Source organism: Anomaloglossus baeobatrachus, chromosome 6, assembly GCF_048569485.1.
Source record: "Anomaloglossus baeobatrachus isolate aAnoBae1 chromosome 6, aAnoBae1.hap1, whole genome shotgun sequence".
Classification (NCBI taxonomy): domain Eukaryota; kingdom Metazoa; phylum Chordata; class Amphibia; order Anura; family Aromobatidae; genus Anomaloglossus; species Anomaloglossus baeobatrachus.
The window spans coordinates 261,570,102-261,583,154 of NC_134358.1; the positions used below are offsets into that span (position 1 = coordinate 261,570,102).

Genomic DNA, 13,053 nt, shown 5'->3' on the forward strand with positions numbered 1-13,053 from the left:
ACCACAGCTTCTGAATGTGTTAAAAAGCACCTGTCACCAAGTGAAAAATGCAGTTTTTACACTGTTTTTATTCTCTTTTTTTTCCCTGAATATTTTTTTTTTAAACCATCATAGCATTCAGATATGTGTCTTTTTATTTAGTGCAAATGTTGATGGTTTTTAACTAGAAGTGTGGTGCTTGCTAGATAATTGTGCAGATCAGTCTATAGATACCCCCACATCCTCAGGAATAATATGAGAGAAAGAAAAAAGGTCACTTAACATGGTGACAGATCCTCCTTAAATAGGACCAATCACCAGGATATTCATATATAAACTAAAGCCATAACTATACTGGCGCTATCATGCTGATTCTATATATATCTTTAGTTGTGAGATTGGATGTATACTTTGTGAAATGCACAAACTTGAGTCGGGTTTTGCTAGTTATTCTCGCTCTAATCTGTCTGTCTGTCCTTCCTCCAATCTGCCTGCCTGTCCTTCCTCCAATCTGGCTGCCTGTCCTTCCTCCCCTTTCTTTCCTCCCTCTGGCTTTCATCCTTCCTTCCTTCCCCTGTAATAACAGAGACAGGGGGGAGGAAGGACAGTCAGCAGACAGGGGCGAGAATAACTAGAAAAACCCAACCCACCTATTAGATATTCTGTAGCTGCAATCAATCAAGTAACAGTGCATTTCATAAACTTTATTTGCCAATACTTCAGAAAGTATACATCCGATCTCACAACTAAAGGTATGTATAGAATCAGCATGATAGCTCCAGTATAACACTGGCTTTAGTTTATAAATGAAAAACCTGGTGGTTGGTCCTCTTTAAACAGCTAAGATTAAAGGTATCTTCAGTCTTGGCTAGGGTATGCTACTTGTATGTTACATATTACAAGATAATGCTCTTCTTTTTTCTTCCAGATGGATCTTTGTAGGGCTCTGATTGACTTGGCTTTACAAGGGCTTGCCTACTACCATACCTATGACCGATTCTTCCTTGGCATAAGTGTAGTTATGGGCTTTACTGGCTGGATTTTGTATGTCATTTTAATAATTGTGAAAACTAACACAAATGTAAACCGGGATTCCTCTGGTCATAGAAGGGTGAGTTTGTTTCTTATATTTTAAATATTTTTTGGATTACAGGGTGATTCACTCGTTTCTTTACCCGGAAAAATTGCTGTGACTTTTAAAAAGGCAATGTATGTTTGGACTGTACATACTTTGGTTCATGAAAAACTGATGTTTTAAAGCAGTTGCTGAAAAATGTCCACCATTCGCATCCAATCACGCCTGCACGCGTCATTCCATATTGTTTAATGTATTCCTCAGGATGTCTGGGGACATAGACTGAGTTTCGTGCTGTATCTTCTCTCGAAGTACCTGTAATGTTCGTACACCAAACCTTTCAAATGGCTCCAAAGGAAAAAAACACTATGGTGTTAAATCAGGTGATCTTGCTTGCCACAAACCTTTGGAGATTACTCTGTGATCAAAGAAGGCTTCAATCTCTGTCATATTGACAACCGACTTGTGACATGTTGCATCATCCTTTTGGAAGAAGGACATTGTTAGTTCCACATTGTTCAGCTGATTGATGAAGGTTTGGAAGATTTCCATGTACACTGCTGTCCTTGGAGAAGGAATTCGGCAGGAGTGAAATGCAAGCACCGTACATCAACTACTGACTCACGGAAAGGGGTGCAGAAAGTCTATCTGATAGTGGAGACCACCGGTGAGGCAACAAATCGGCAAGACCACTTGGCGCGAGGATGTTTCTCGACGCTGTCGCTCAGGTTCATTACACTATAACGTCTTTTTTAGAAGTTACAGACTTTTTTTTCGGATAAACTAGCGAGTGAAGTACCTTGTAGATTTCTTGTTCAGTAATGCCTGTATGTATATCTATGTGAAGAAAACACATACACGCACCATATATTTATTTCAGATATATATATATATATATTTATTGGAGAGATATATACAGCGAGTGAAATAAATATTGAACTTGTCACTGATTTTCTAATTGAATATATTTCTAAAGCTGCTACTGACATGAAATTCTCACAAGATGTTGATGACAGCCCATCCAATCCCTTCCGGCAAAGAAATCAAGCCATATAAAGTACAGACCAAAAGTTTGGACACACCTTCTCATTCAAAGAGTTTTCTTTATTTTCATGACTCTAAAAATTGTAGATTCACATTGAAGACATCAAAACTATGAATGAAAACGTGGAATGAAATACTTAAAAAAGTGTGAAACAACTGAAAATATGTCTTATATTCTAGGTTTTTCAAAGTAGCCACCTTTTGCTTTGATTACTGCTTTGCACACTCTTGACATTCTCTTGATGAGCTTCAAGAGCTAGTCACCGGAAATGGTTTTTCAAAGCGATAAACTGGCTAGGACTGGCTACCAGGGGGTGTATAAGCTCAGAGGGAGGAGCTACACTTTTAAGTGTAGTACTTTGTGTGTCCTCCGGAGGCAGAAGCTAAACACCCATGGGCTGGGTCTCCAAAGGAACGATAAAGAAATATGTCTTATATTCTAGGTTCTTCAAAGTAGCCACCTTTTGCTTTGATTACTGCTTTGCACACTCTTGGCATTCTCTTGATAAGCTTCAAGAGGTAGTCACCGGAAATGGTTTTTCAACAGTCTTGAAGGAGTTCCCAGAGATGCTTAGCACTTGTTGGCCCTTTTGCCTTCACTCTGCGGTCCAGCTCACCCCAAACCATCTCGATTGGGTTCAGGTCTGGTGACTGTGGAGGCCAGGTCATCTGGCATAGCATCCCATCACTCTCCTTCTTAGTCAAATAGCCCTTACGCAGCCTGGAGGTGTGTTTGGGGTCATTGTCCTGTTGAAAAATAAATGATGGTCCAACTAAACGCAAACCAGTTGGAATATCATGCCACTGCATGATGCTGTGGTAGCCATGCTGGTTTAGTATGCCTTCAGTTTTGAATAAATCCCCAACAGTGTCACCAGCAAAGCACCCCCATACCGTTACACCTCCTCCTCCATGCTTCACGGTGGGAACCAGGCATGTAGAGTCCATCCGTTCACCTTTTCTACAAAGACACGGTGGTTGGATCCAAAGATCTCAAATCTGGTCTCATCAGACCAAAGCACAGATTTCCACTGATCTAATGTCCATTCCTTGTGTTCTTTAGCCCAAACAAGTCTCTTCTGCTTGTTGCCTATCCTTAGCAGTGGTGTCCTAGCAGCTATTTTACCATGAAGGCCTGCTGCACAAAGTCTCCTCTTAATATTTGTTCTAGAGATGAGAAGGTGTATCCAAACTTTTGGTCTTTACTGTATGTCTATAAATTAAAGAGGTTGTCCAGTACAATAACTGATTTTTTTCAGAAATCTTGCTGTTATGTGCCTCTCAAAACATCCATTATCTTCTTTTAGCAATATTATCTTTTATCATGCCCTAGCAGCACATCTTCATTGTTGGATACAGTTCTGGTGGGGTTAATCAACAACTTCCTCTCTCCTGAATTCCGTGTTTTATTACTACAAATTCCATCATGCCTTACAGTGACATCTAACACATCCATTTAAAACTCCACCTAAACCCCCCCCCTTCCCTCGATCTTCATATACATATGTATCTTGCATACAGAACACATTTGCAGGAAAAAATTGTTTGTATAAACACAAAAACATCTCACGGAACACACGCACACTGACACTGCTTTATGCTGTAGGGAGCTGAGGTTACACTATATGAGCTGTAGCTCCTCAACCTCTGCTCACAGCAGCACTATCCCAGCAGATAGCTCCTGCCTCCTCCTTCTGGAGGGAGCTGACACGAGATGCTCACCAGGGGCAGCACAGACAAGAGGACACTGTATTATTTACTTGATGGTTCAGCTTGGTAGGTGCCAGCCATCTCTGTCTCCCCCTCAGAAGTGCCATGCAGGATGGAACACTGGTCCCTCAGCACTTTTATTATTCTGATAGTGGCATTCACTGTCAACTGCTTAAGGACATGAATATTCACTGCTCCCCACTCCCATAATCCCGCCCACCTCTCAGAGCAGTTTAGAGAGGTGGGTGGGACCATGGGCTTGGAGAACATTGAATATTCTTGTTATTAAGCAGCGGGCACACTTGTTCTTCCCAGCGCTGGCTCCTTCTTCCTATGACCCCACAGCATCACAAATTACAGTGTATGGACCCAATGGGTCTCTGTGCTGCTATGTATTTCAACTGGATGTGTGCCCCTGAAGTGACATCCAGCTGAAGTAGGCACTTGGGTGGGTGGCCCCCTGTACCCGCACGTTCCATTCTTAAACTGTGCTGAGGGCAGTGGAACACATCGCAGAACACAGTCAATCAGGTGAGAACCCGCACAATAGGATGATGTCATATCAACTTCCAGAGCACAAATTTGACATGACAGTCCCAGATACCAGCACCAACCAGGAGTCACATGATCGGCACTGAGCTACAGAGATTGCACCGCACAGTGCCAAAATTGATTAAAACAAAGTATTTCAAAATAAACTTACTTTAGTGATCACAGTAAATGGGCAAAATATATAAAGTAGTGCACAATCTCTTTAAGTTATGTGTGATAGTGAAAAATGACACAGGGAAGATTTATTGAACATCTGAAAAAAGAAAGGTGCAAAAGGTATGGAAAGTCATGATCCCAGCAAAAATCTACTAATTCAAAAGCATTCCTACCACTTATTGAAAAATAATATCAGCTGGTTCAAGTGATGGCCTCTAAAAAGGTGTCATTACCAAGGTTCCACCCAAGAAACATTTCATGACAGGTAAAATCAATGAGCTCTTCGAAGACCTTTGCAACCTTATTGTTACAAAACATACTGATGGTATTGGTTACAGAATTTTTAAACTACTAAAAGTTCCAGTGAGCATAGCTGGGGCCAATCCAGAAATGTAAAACGTTGTTGCAAACATTTAAACCCCGTAATGGATTTTATTCTATACTACCAACTTCTCAGTGGTGATGTAGAGTAAATGGAATAAATGGCTTTCAGCTCTAAAGTTGCCATGCCTGCCTGTGAACTTATAGCTGGGGCATGGAGAGATGTTATGATAGGCTTATTACAGTGATGACAGCTTTGATAAGCCTATCACAGGGGTTACAGCCTGGCTAATTATAAGAAACCACCTGTAATCTCCACAGCTCCCTTCTTCTCCTCTCATTTGTAATTTTGTAGCAAGAGATTAAAAAGAAACTTGCTAAAAGAGCTGTACTTAACACAAAAATTGTGATAACGGGAAAAATAAAAATTCTAATAAATTGTACGTTTTTACAGTATTTTTGTAAATCTAGCTAGGCATAGGGTAATAGTTGACTAAAATAAATATACAGCTCTGGCAAAAATTAAGACCACTGCAAAATTGTCAGTTTTTCTGATTTTTCTTTTATAGGTATATTTTTGAGTAAAATGTAAATTGTTTTTTATTTTATAAACTACTGACAACATGTCTCTGAATTTCTAAGCAATACATTTTGTATTTATTTTCTGAAAATGAGAGATGGTCAAAATAACAAAACAATGCATTGCTTTCAGACCTCAAATAATGCAAAGAAAACAAGTTCAGGATCATTTAGAAACAACAATAAGGAACAACAATAAGGAAGAGTTCAGAAAAAAATATTTTGTGGAATAACCATGATTTTTAATCACAGCTTTCATGCGTCTTGCCATTCTTTCCACCAGTCTTTCACACTGCTTTTGGGTGACCTTATGCCACTCCTGGTGCAAAAATGTAAGCAGTTATTTGTTTGATAGCTTGTGACTATTCATCTTTCTCTTAATTACATTCCAGAGGTTTTCACTGGGGTTCAGATCTGGAGATTGGGCTGGCCATGACAGGGTTTTGATGTGGTGGTCCTTCATCCACACATTGATTGACCTAACTGTGTGGCATGGCACATTGTCCTGCTGCAAAAAACAGTCCTCATAGTTGGGGAACATTGCCTGAGCAGAAGGAAGCAACTGTTTTTCCAGGATAACCTTGTATGCGGCTTGATTCATACATCCTTCGCAAAGTTTAATCTGCCCAATTCCAGCTTTGCTGAAGCATCCCCAGATCATCACCGATCCTCCACAAAATTTCACAGTGGGTGCAAGACATTGTGGCTTCTACGCTTCTGCAGGTGTCCGTCTTACCATTAGACGACCAGGTATTGGGCAAAGCTGAAAATTAGACTCATCAGAGATTACCTTGCTCCAGTCCTCTATGGTCCAATTGGGCAGATTAAACTTTACGGAGGACTGAAGACAGATTCCACTCCAAACAGGCCTCGCCATTTGTCATGAACAGCCGGGGGGGGGGTCACACCAGAATCCCACCGGCTGTTCACTGATTTGTCACGAACACAACTACTCTCTAGCGCCCCCTTATTGTCAGGTCAATTTCGGAACTGCCGGACAATAAGTAAATGAGGCTGCTGAGCTATTAATGCCAAATATTGGAGGTCTGACAGCAAGGGTAAATGTATATCACCGATTCCCGCTAATGGAGTATATATATGCCTCGGTCCCCTTACTGATAGCACCCCAATAATTTTATGCAAGAATAATTATGCTGCCACCACCGGACGTTTCACAGGCAGTCCGGCCACCCGTTACAGATAGCATAAGGCCCTTCGGGTTTTGGGTTCATATATATAGAGCATGAGGAAAGAAACTATTAAATTTTATATATTTAATCCAAAATAGAAGGCAGTGTTTATAAAAATATACAAGAATTTACAAAAGGGAACAATACAAATACAATGTAGACAGTTACATAAAATAAAAACGAGAAATGAAAGAGATTACTACACCTGGTCACGGAATATGGCTCAGATATAGGGTAGGGGCACCCCCTTGGAAATGGACAATCCTATACACAGAATGTATATCCCCTGGGCATTGACACAGTGGCTAAAAAAGACACTGGCTTTTATCAACCTCTGTCCCACCCGCAGCCCCCACCTCTGATGACATCATGCAAGGGAGGGGGTTTTCCCCTCTTCCAACATTATGGAATCCTCATGGTCCTCATATCTCCGTGTGGGAGCAATCCACGCGGACGATATTACCCTCATATTTTATATTATGATTTTAGCAGAAGGTGGATACGACACAAGGGGGATCTGGTATGTTCTGGGTGGCAGATATTAATTTGTGGCTCTTTCGTATGTCCTATGATTAAGCTGAAATATGTGAGATGTGCATTATGGAATTTTGAGATCAGTGGTATGCTCGCCATATCTGGGGGACGTATGTATCTCGCAATAGTAATACTTCCCCAACAGAGACAATATGGCTGCCCCACCCTTTTGATCAGCAAAGCTACATTCCTGCAGGAAACATGTACTCCGCCCCTGTGTATACAGATTGTAGTCGGAGCGTCTCTTGCTACACAGGGGGTCTTTGAAGAACTGGGAAGAGGTGTTGTAAGTTAATTAAGATGTACCTGTTACATCTCCTGACAAGGAAATATTTTCCTGGCTGTTAATTTGGCAGGACTCTGGAGGGAGGGGGGAATCACCCCTGATCCAGAGACCCTGAAAACATATCTGCTTATTATATTTTCATGACACCATTGTCAACCAAAGAAGTTGACAGCCCATAGGAAGGAAGTTAGCTTTGTTTAAAACTTTGCATTTTGTAAGAATAATGTATGCATGTAAGAGGAGGGAGACCTCGTACTTTGTGAGTCTAGCTGCTGAGAGATGTTTGGTCTGTTCTTTGTGTAGAATTTCAGTAACCTACAAGTCCCCTATACACAATATGTGGGCCTCACAGCGCCCTTCTATACAGTACAATATCCCCACAGATCCCCTCTACACAGTATGTTTCCTATCTTTATCATGCCTCTACAATAGTTCTTATACTGTATAATGGGCCCCACAGTAGCCCTATCAGTATGATGGTCCCACAGTAACCTCCATACAATATAATGGCTCCTTAGTAGATGCCACACTATATAAAAGCCTCTTAGTAGCTTTCACAATGATTGAAGATGCCCACACTGTACGATGGCCCCTACACTGTATGATGGTCCCACTGTAGTCCCCAAACCTTATTATGGCCCCCATAGTACCCCTCACACTATATCAGACTATATCAGTACAGTAACCTCACATTAGCCCCCACACTGTATGATTGCCCCTTCACTGTATGATGGTCCGCTTAGTAGCAGTAGCCCCCACTCTGTATTAGGGTCTCCTTAGTAGCCGCTACTCTATATGATGGTCCCACTTTGTAGCCCCCACACTGTATCAATGCCCCTTTAGTAGACCCTTATGCTGTATGAGGGTCCCTCTTAATAGCCCCCTCTCTGTATCATGTGCCCCTTTTTAGCCTTAATTCTATATGATTGTAACCTCAATAACCCCCACTTTATATGATGGCCCCCTTTGTACACCCCACACTATATGATGGCCTTCTTAGTAGCCCCCATGCCGTATCCTTGCACTATTAGTAGCCCCTACACTGTCATAGCCCCCTCAGTAGTTCTCACTCTGTTTGATGGCCCTTCGAGTAGCCGCCATGCTGCATCAACAATATCTTTGAAACCACTCATCTCTGCTTCCTCAGACACTCTAAGCCAACCTTCAGCCTATTCAGTGAGACCATGGTGCGTCACCCATCCAACCTTTTCTTTCAGAAACTATTTCCATTTATTTGCCTTTAGACATTCCACTCGCTGGTATACCTGTTGTTTTTCTTTTTTAATTAACAAACGCTCATAATCTTTAGTAGCATGTTTGCCTTCTCTATTTGCAACAATGTCTTGACTATCTAAATTTCCCAAAATTCACAATTCTATGGTAAATTCCCAGGACAGGATCCAAAGCTTCAGCCCACAAAACCTGAGGATAAATAAAAAGTCATTTAATTCCATAGTCTGATCTTACTGATAGGCAAAATAAGAGGCCAAAACATAACCTTTAATACATCAAACGTCATCCCCTGATGAGTCTATAACGACAAAACACGTCGGGATACTATTAGGGAGAGCACAGGGGTTCCAGAATAGTTAGCTGTGGTCTGCCCTTGTTAGGGCGGAAGATTGGGGTGACAGACTATGATGATCGCCCAGCGAGAAGTGAGGTCTGTGACGCCATGGCAACCAGAAGACCCATAAGAGGAAGACACTGATTCACTCTGCACACCACCCATTCGGTGAGATTGTTCCATTTTTCTATTGTATCATTTGTACTGCTATATTGTTGAGTGCATTTGAATTGTCAGCAATCTGTATGATTTATGTATATTGTGTTTTTCTATTTGGTTAGTTTTTCTTATAGGACCACTGTCCCTATAGCACTTTGGGAATACTCAATATTTATGTTTTTTAATCTGTTTGTTTTGTTATATATCAATGGCATCCCTGAGCTGATTTCGCTAATATTTAGCGGGATATACCTGATTAATATCTTGGGTATTGTATTAGCAAGAGATGCTTTTGGTTACCTTTGACCTATGAGTATAGGTTTATACTAACTTTTAATGTATTAAAGGTTATGTTTTAGCCTCTTGGTTTGCTTATTAGTAATCTATATAATAAGTGGCATTTTACTACAATTTGTTGCTGCTATTCATAGTCTGATATTAGAACAAGATGCAAAGCTTTCGTTTATAGAACACAATAATAAACCAAAAGTCGGTTCCCAGAACACTAACAGGACCGGCTGCATCTTGGTCGCGGTGGGACCTCACCTGCGGGGCTACAAGTCTCCTCCGCAGGAGACCATAGCTGCTCGTGCCCATGATCCAGGGCAGTTGCAGTCTCTCTCTTCAGTTCTCTCTGTGGAGAACGCTTCCGACTCTGCAGGAAATAATGGGGGCAAAATACACTCCAAATTAATAAGATTTGTTCTACAAGCGCTTGGGAAATCATAACAGCACACACACTTTGTGGTGTACTGAAGGTTTCTGCTTTATTACATCATGTGACCAGTTTATATAGTATCCCAAACAAAGAAATTACTATGCACCAATAAGAGCCACAGGGGTATGTATAGAAATGTGAAACTTCCCCGCCCATCAGTGTTAGCTGAACCCTATGATATCATTCAGTTACAAGAAAAGATGGTTTCTATAGGAATAAAACAGATTTTGTTTTCTCACATACTTATAAATTAATTTTTGAAAATTTTAAATACACTCCATCTCTGTTGCAATGTATCTATCTGATGTTTGTCTGTTGTTTTCTGGCCAGCATATGATCAGATTGGATGGTAGTACTATTCAGTAGTGATAATGTAAGACCAGCTGAGTATTGGTGGTTGACTTGTAATTTTTGAGACATGTAGTAGTATGTAGGCAAAATTAGACTTTCAAAAGTGTATCTAACAAGAAAAAAGGAAGGAATTCTTATATTTCCAGAAGCCTGACCATTTAATGTTAATAAGAATAACTGCCCAATTTTGGACTATATGTAATGTTTATTTATTGTAGTTACTTTATAGTTGGTTAAAATATATTAGGATCTCTTGTTGATAATAATTATGTTACTTGTTTGCTTGTGTCAAGCGTCAAAGGACCATGTTGATTTCTGTAGAACAGCAATTATCATGGTTAATGCATGTAGTTTCTACTCCTCCACAGTTTCTCTTTTACTAAACAGAAAGAAAGTAGGCTACCCCTGAAAGTAAAAATCAAGTTTGTGTTCCCGACTTGGCTTCTAAATGAAAATAATGCTTATTGACTTTTCTTTCTAAATAAAGACCTCTGCTGTTCTCCAACAATGATCTTCGCCCTTGGATACATATGTGGTTCAGGTGCATTGAAACATGTTTTTGTGAACATTTGCACACTAACATACAGAAAGACTTCATTAATTGGCTTCCTTTTTTTTCTTTTTAAAGCGAATTTAAAGGGGTATTATGGTTTCTGTAAAAATATGTATTCATGTTGTAACATTTTTTAATACTTTTGTATTGATTTAATTTTGAAAGTAAGTTGACCAGACTCAATTTTTCTCATACAGACCAAAAATGAAAAAATTGCAGCATGTACCAGTCTCTACCATATTTCTGATGGAACTTGCCTATTCAAGTCTAAAGGGGGCTTTACACGGTAGCGATATCGCTAGCAATTTCTAGCGATATCGAGCGTGTAAGCACCCACCCCCTTCGCGCATGCGATTGTTTATGATCGCTGCCGTAGCGAACATTATCGCTACGGCAGCGTCACACGTACTTACCTGGTCGGCGGCGTCGCTGTGACTGCCGAACAATCCCTCCTTCAAGGGGGAGGGACGTTCGGCATCACAGCGACGTCACCGCAACGTCACTAAGCGGCCAGCCAATCAAAGCGGAGGGGCGGAGATGAGCAGGACGTAACATCCCGCCCACCTCCTTCCTTCCGCATTGGGGCCGGCAGCAGGTAAGGAGATGGTCTTCGCTCCTGCTGTGTCACACACAGCGATGTGTGCTGCCGCATGAGCGATGAACATGGATAAACAACCCTTACCGATTTTTGAGTTTGGGACGACCTCTCCATGGTGAACGATTTTCACCATTTTTGAGGTTGCTTAAGGTCGCTGGTCAGTGTCACACGCTGCGATATCGTTAATGATGCCGGATGTGCGTCACTAACAACGTGACCCCGACGATAAAACATTAACGATATCGTAGCTTGTAAAGCCCCCTTTAGGATGCGTAAAATAAATTGGATTCCATACAGATCAACAATTTAGCATCTGATTTTTACGGATATATTGCAATTCTTAACATAGTAATTTGGTCACAAAACATTTTTTTTAATTGCTGATATATAAAAACAAATACCATCAAGATGGCATACCGATCACAATATAGATGGGAAATTGGGCATTTTCTTCTGGATGAAACTCAGTACATAGAGCGGCGACTGTAACCACGCTTTGGTCCTGACTGACAGCTGGCTGTGACTGAAACTGCTCTGGCTGCGCCTACTGTATATGACTAAAAGCCTGTGGTTTCTGGGAGTCATGAAGTTCATTTCCTTCCTGCAGTCAGGATTTTAGTTATGTGGCCAGGCAATTTTATTAACCTAATTAAATGTACTGGAAATTGCATAATCATAAATATAGAAACTACATCATGATAAAAAATAATAATAATTCATGCAAAAAATCTATGGACAAAAATTGAAATGGACAAATCTCCAGACTACTGGTATTGTATTCCACCATTGTTCACTGATTTCCTATTAATAATTATTATATCTATATGGACTTTTGATCGCAATTTTCTTTTCGTTCTCCTTTAATTTTATTAACCTGCCTGATTAACCCCATATCTGCAGGTTAATAGCCTTTTTTATGACAGGTTTCTGTCACGATTGTACCATGCCGGAGAGTGGTCCCTCCTATGTCTGGTGTCAGGAGATCACAGCGCAGGGCTTCATACACACTTGCTCAAGTTAATATTGCTGACTATGCAGATTGTCCTTTTTCCAGCACTGCTAGGGTTAAGTAGATCCTATGGTCTCCTGACATTCTGAGTGTAAGCAATAGTCAGCTGTTCTCTATTGCTCATTAGCTCTACTATAAAGACTTCCCTCCTAGCTCAGATAATCACCAGTGATAGTCTCTGCTTTACTTTCCTCTAGAGGGAACCTGTGAGCTGAGGACCAGGAAGTCATTCAAAGAACATTTGCTGTGTGAAAGTTGTGTTGTTTTCCCTTCCTTACTCCTTTTTGTTTTTTCTCCTCTGGTCCATTCCTCATTATTACATCTTGTTGTTTAGACTGCTTTGTATGATTTCTGTTTATTTTACCTCTGTCTGTCTAATCCTCTCTGTGTCTTTAACCTAGAGCAGGTCTGCGTGTCCGCTGCCCTACGCACTATACAGGGCTGAGTCCAGGGAAAGACAGGGATAGGCACGTGATCAGCAAAGTGATGAAAGAACCCGTATAGGGACATAAGGGAGTGCAGGGATCAGTCTAAAATGAGTCTAGGAGGTGACCCTGCTCCTCTTTCCCTAGCGCAAGGCCCACCGTTGTAGTGTGTACCCTGTGCGTTGTGTTGCTCGCTGAGGGTTCCCTTGTACCTGGCAGAACCCTGCGTGACAGTTTCCTTTCACAG

At 41.0% G+C, this 13,053-nt stretch overlaps 1 protein-coding gene across 3 annotated transcripts in view; it reads left to right on the plus strand.

Annotated features, from left to right (window-relative positions):
- Positions 1-13,053, plus strand: part of PIGN (phosphatidylinositol glycan anchor biosynthesis class N) — a 478,983-nt gene that overhangs the window by 238,208 nt on the left and 227,722 nt on the right. For all 3 annotated transcript variants that reach the window (XM_075314844.1, XM_075314846.1, XM_075314845.1), the window contains exon 14: positions 908-1,090. In XM_075314844.1, coding sequence (XP_075170959.1) covers positions 908-1,090 — 183 coding nt within the window. The remainder of the gene's footprint in view (positions 1-907; positions 1,091-13,053) is intronic.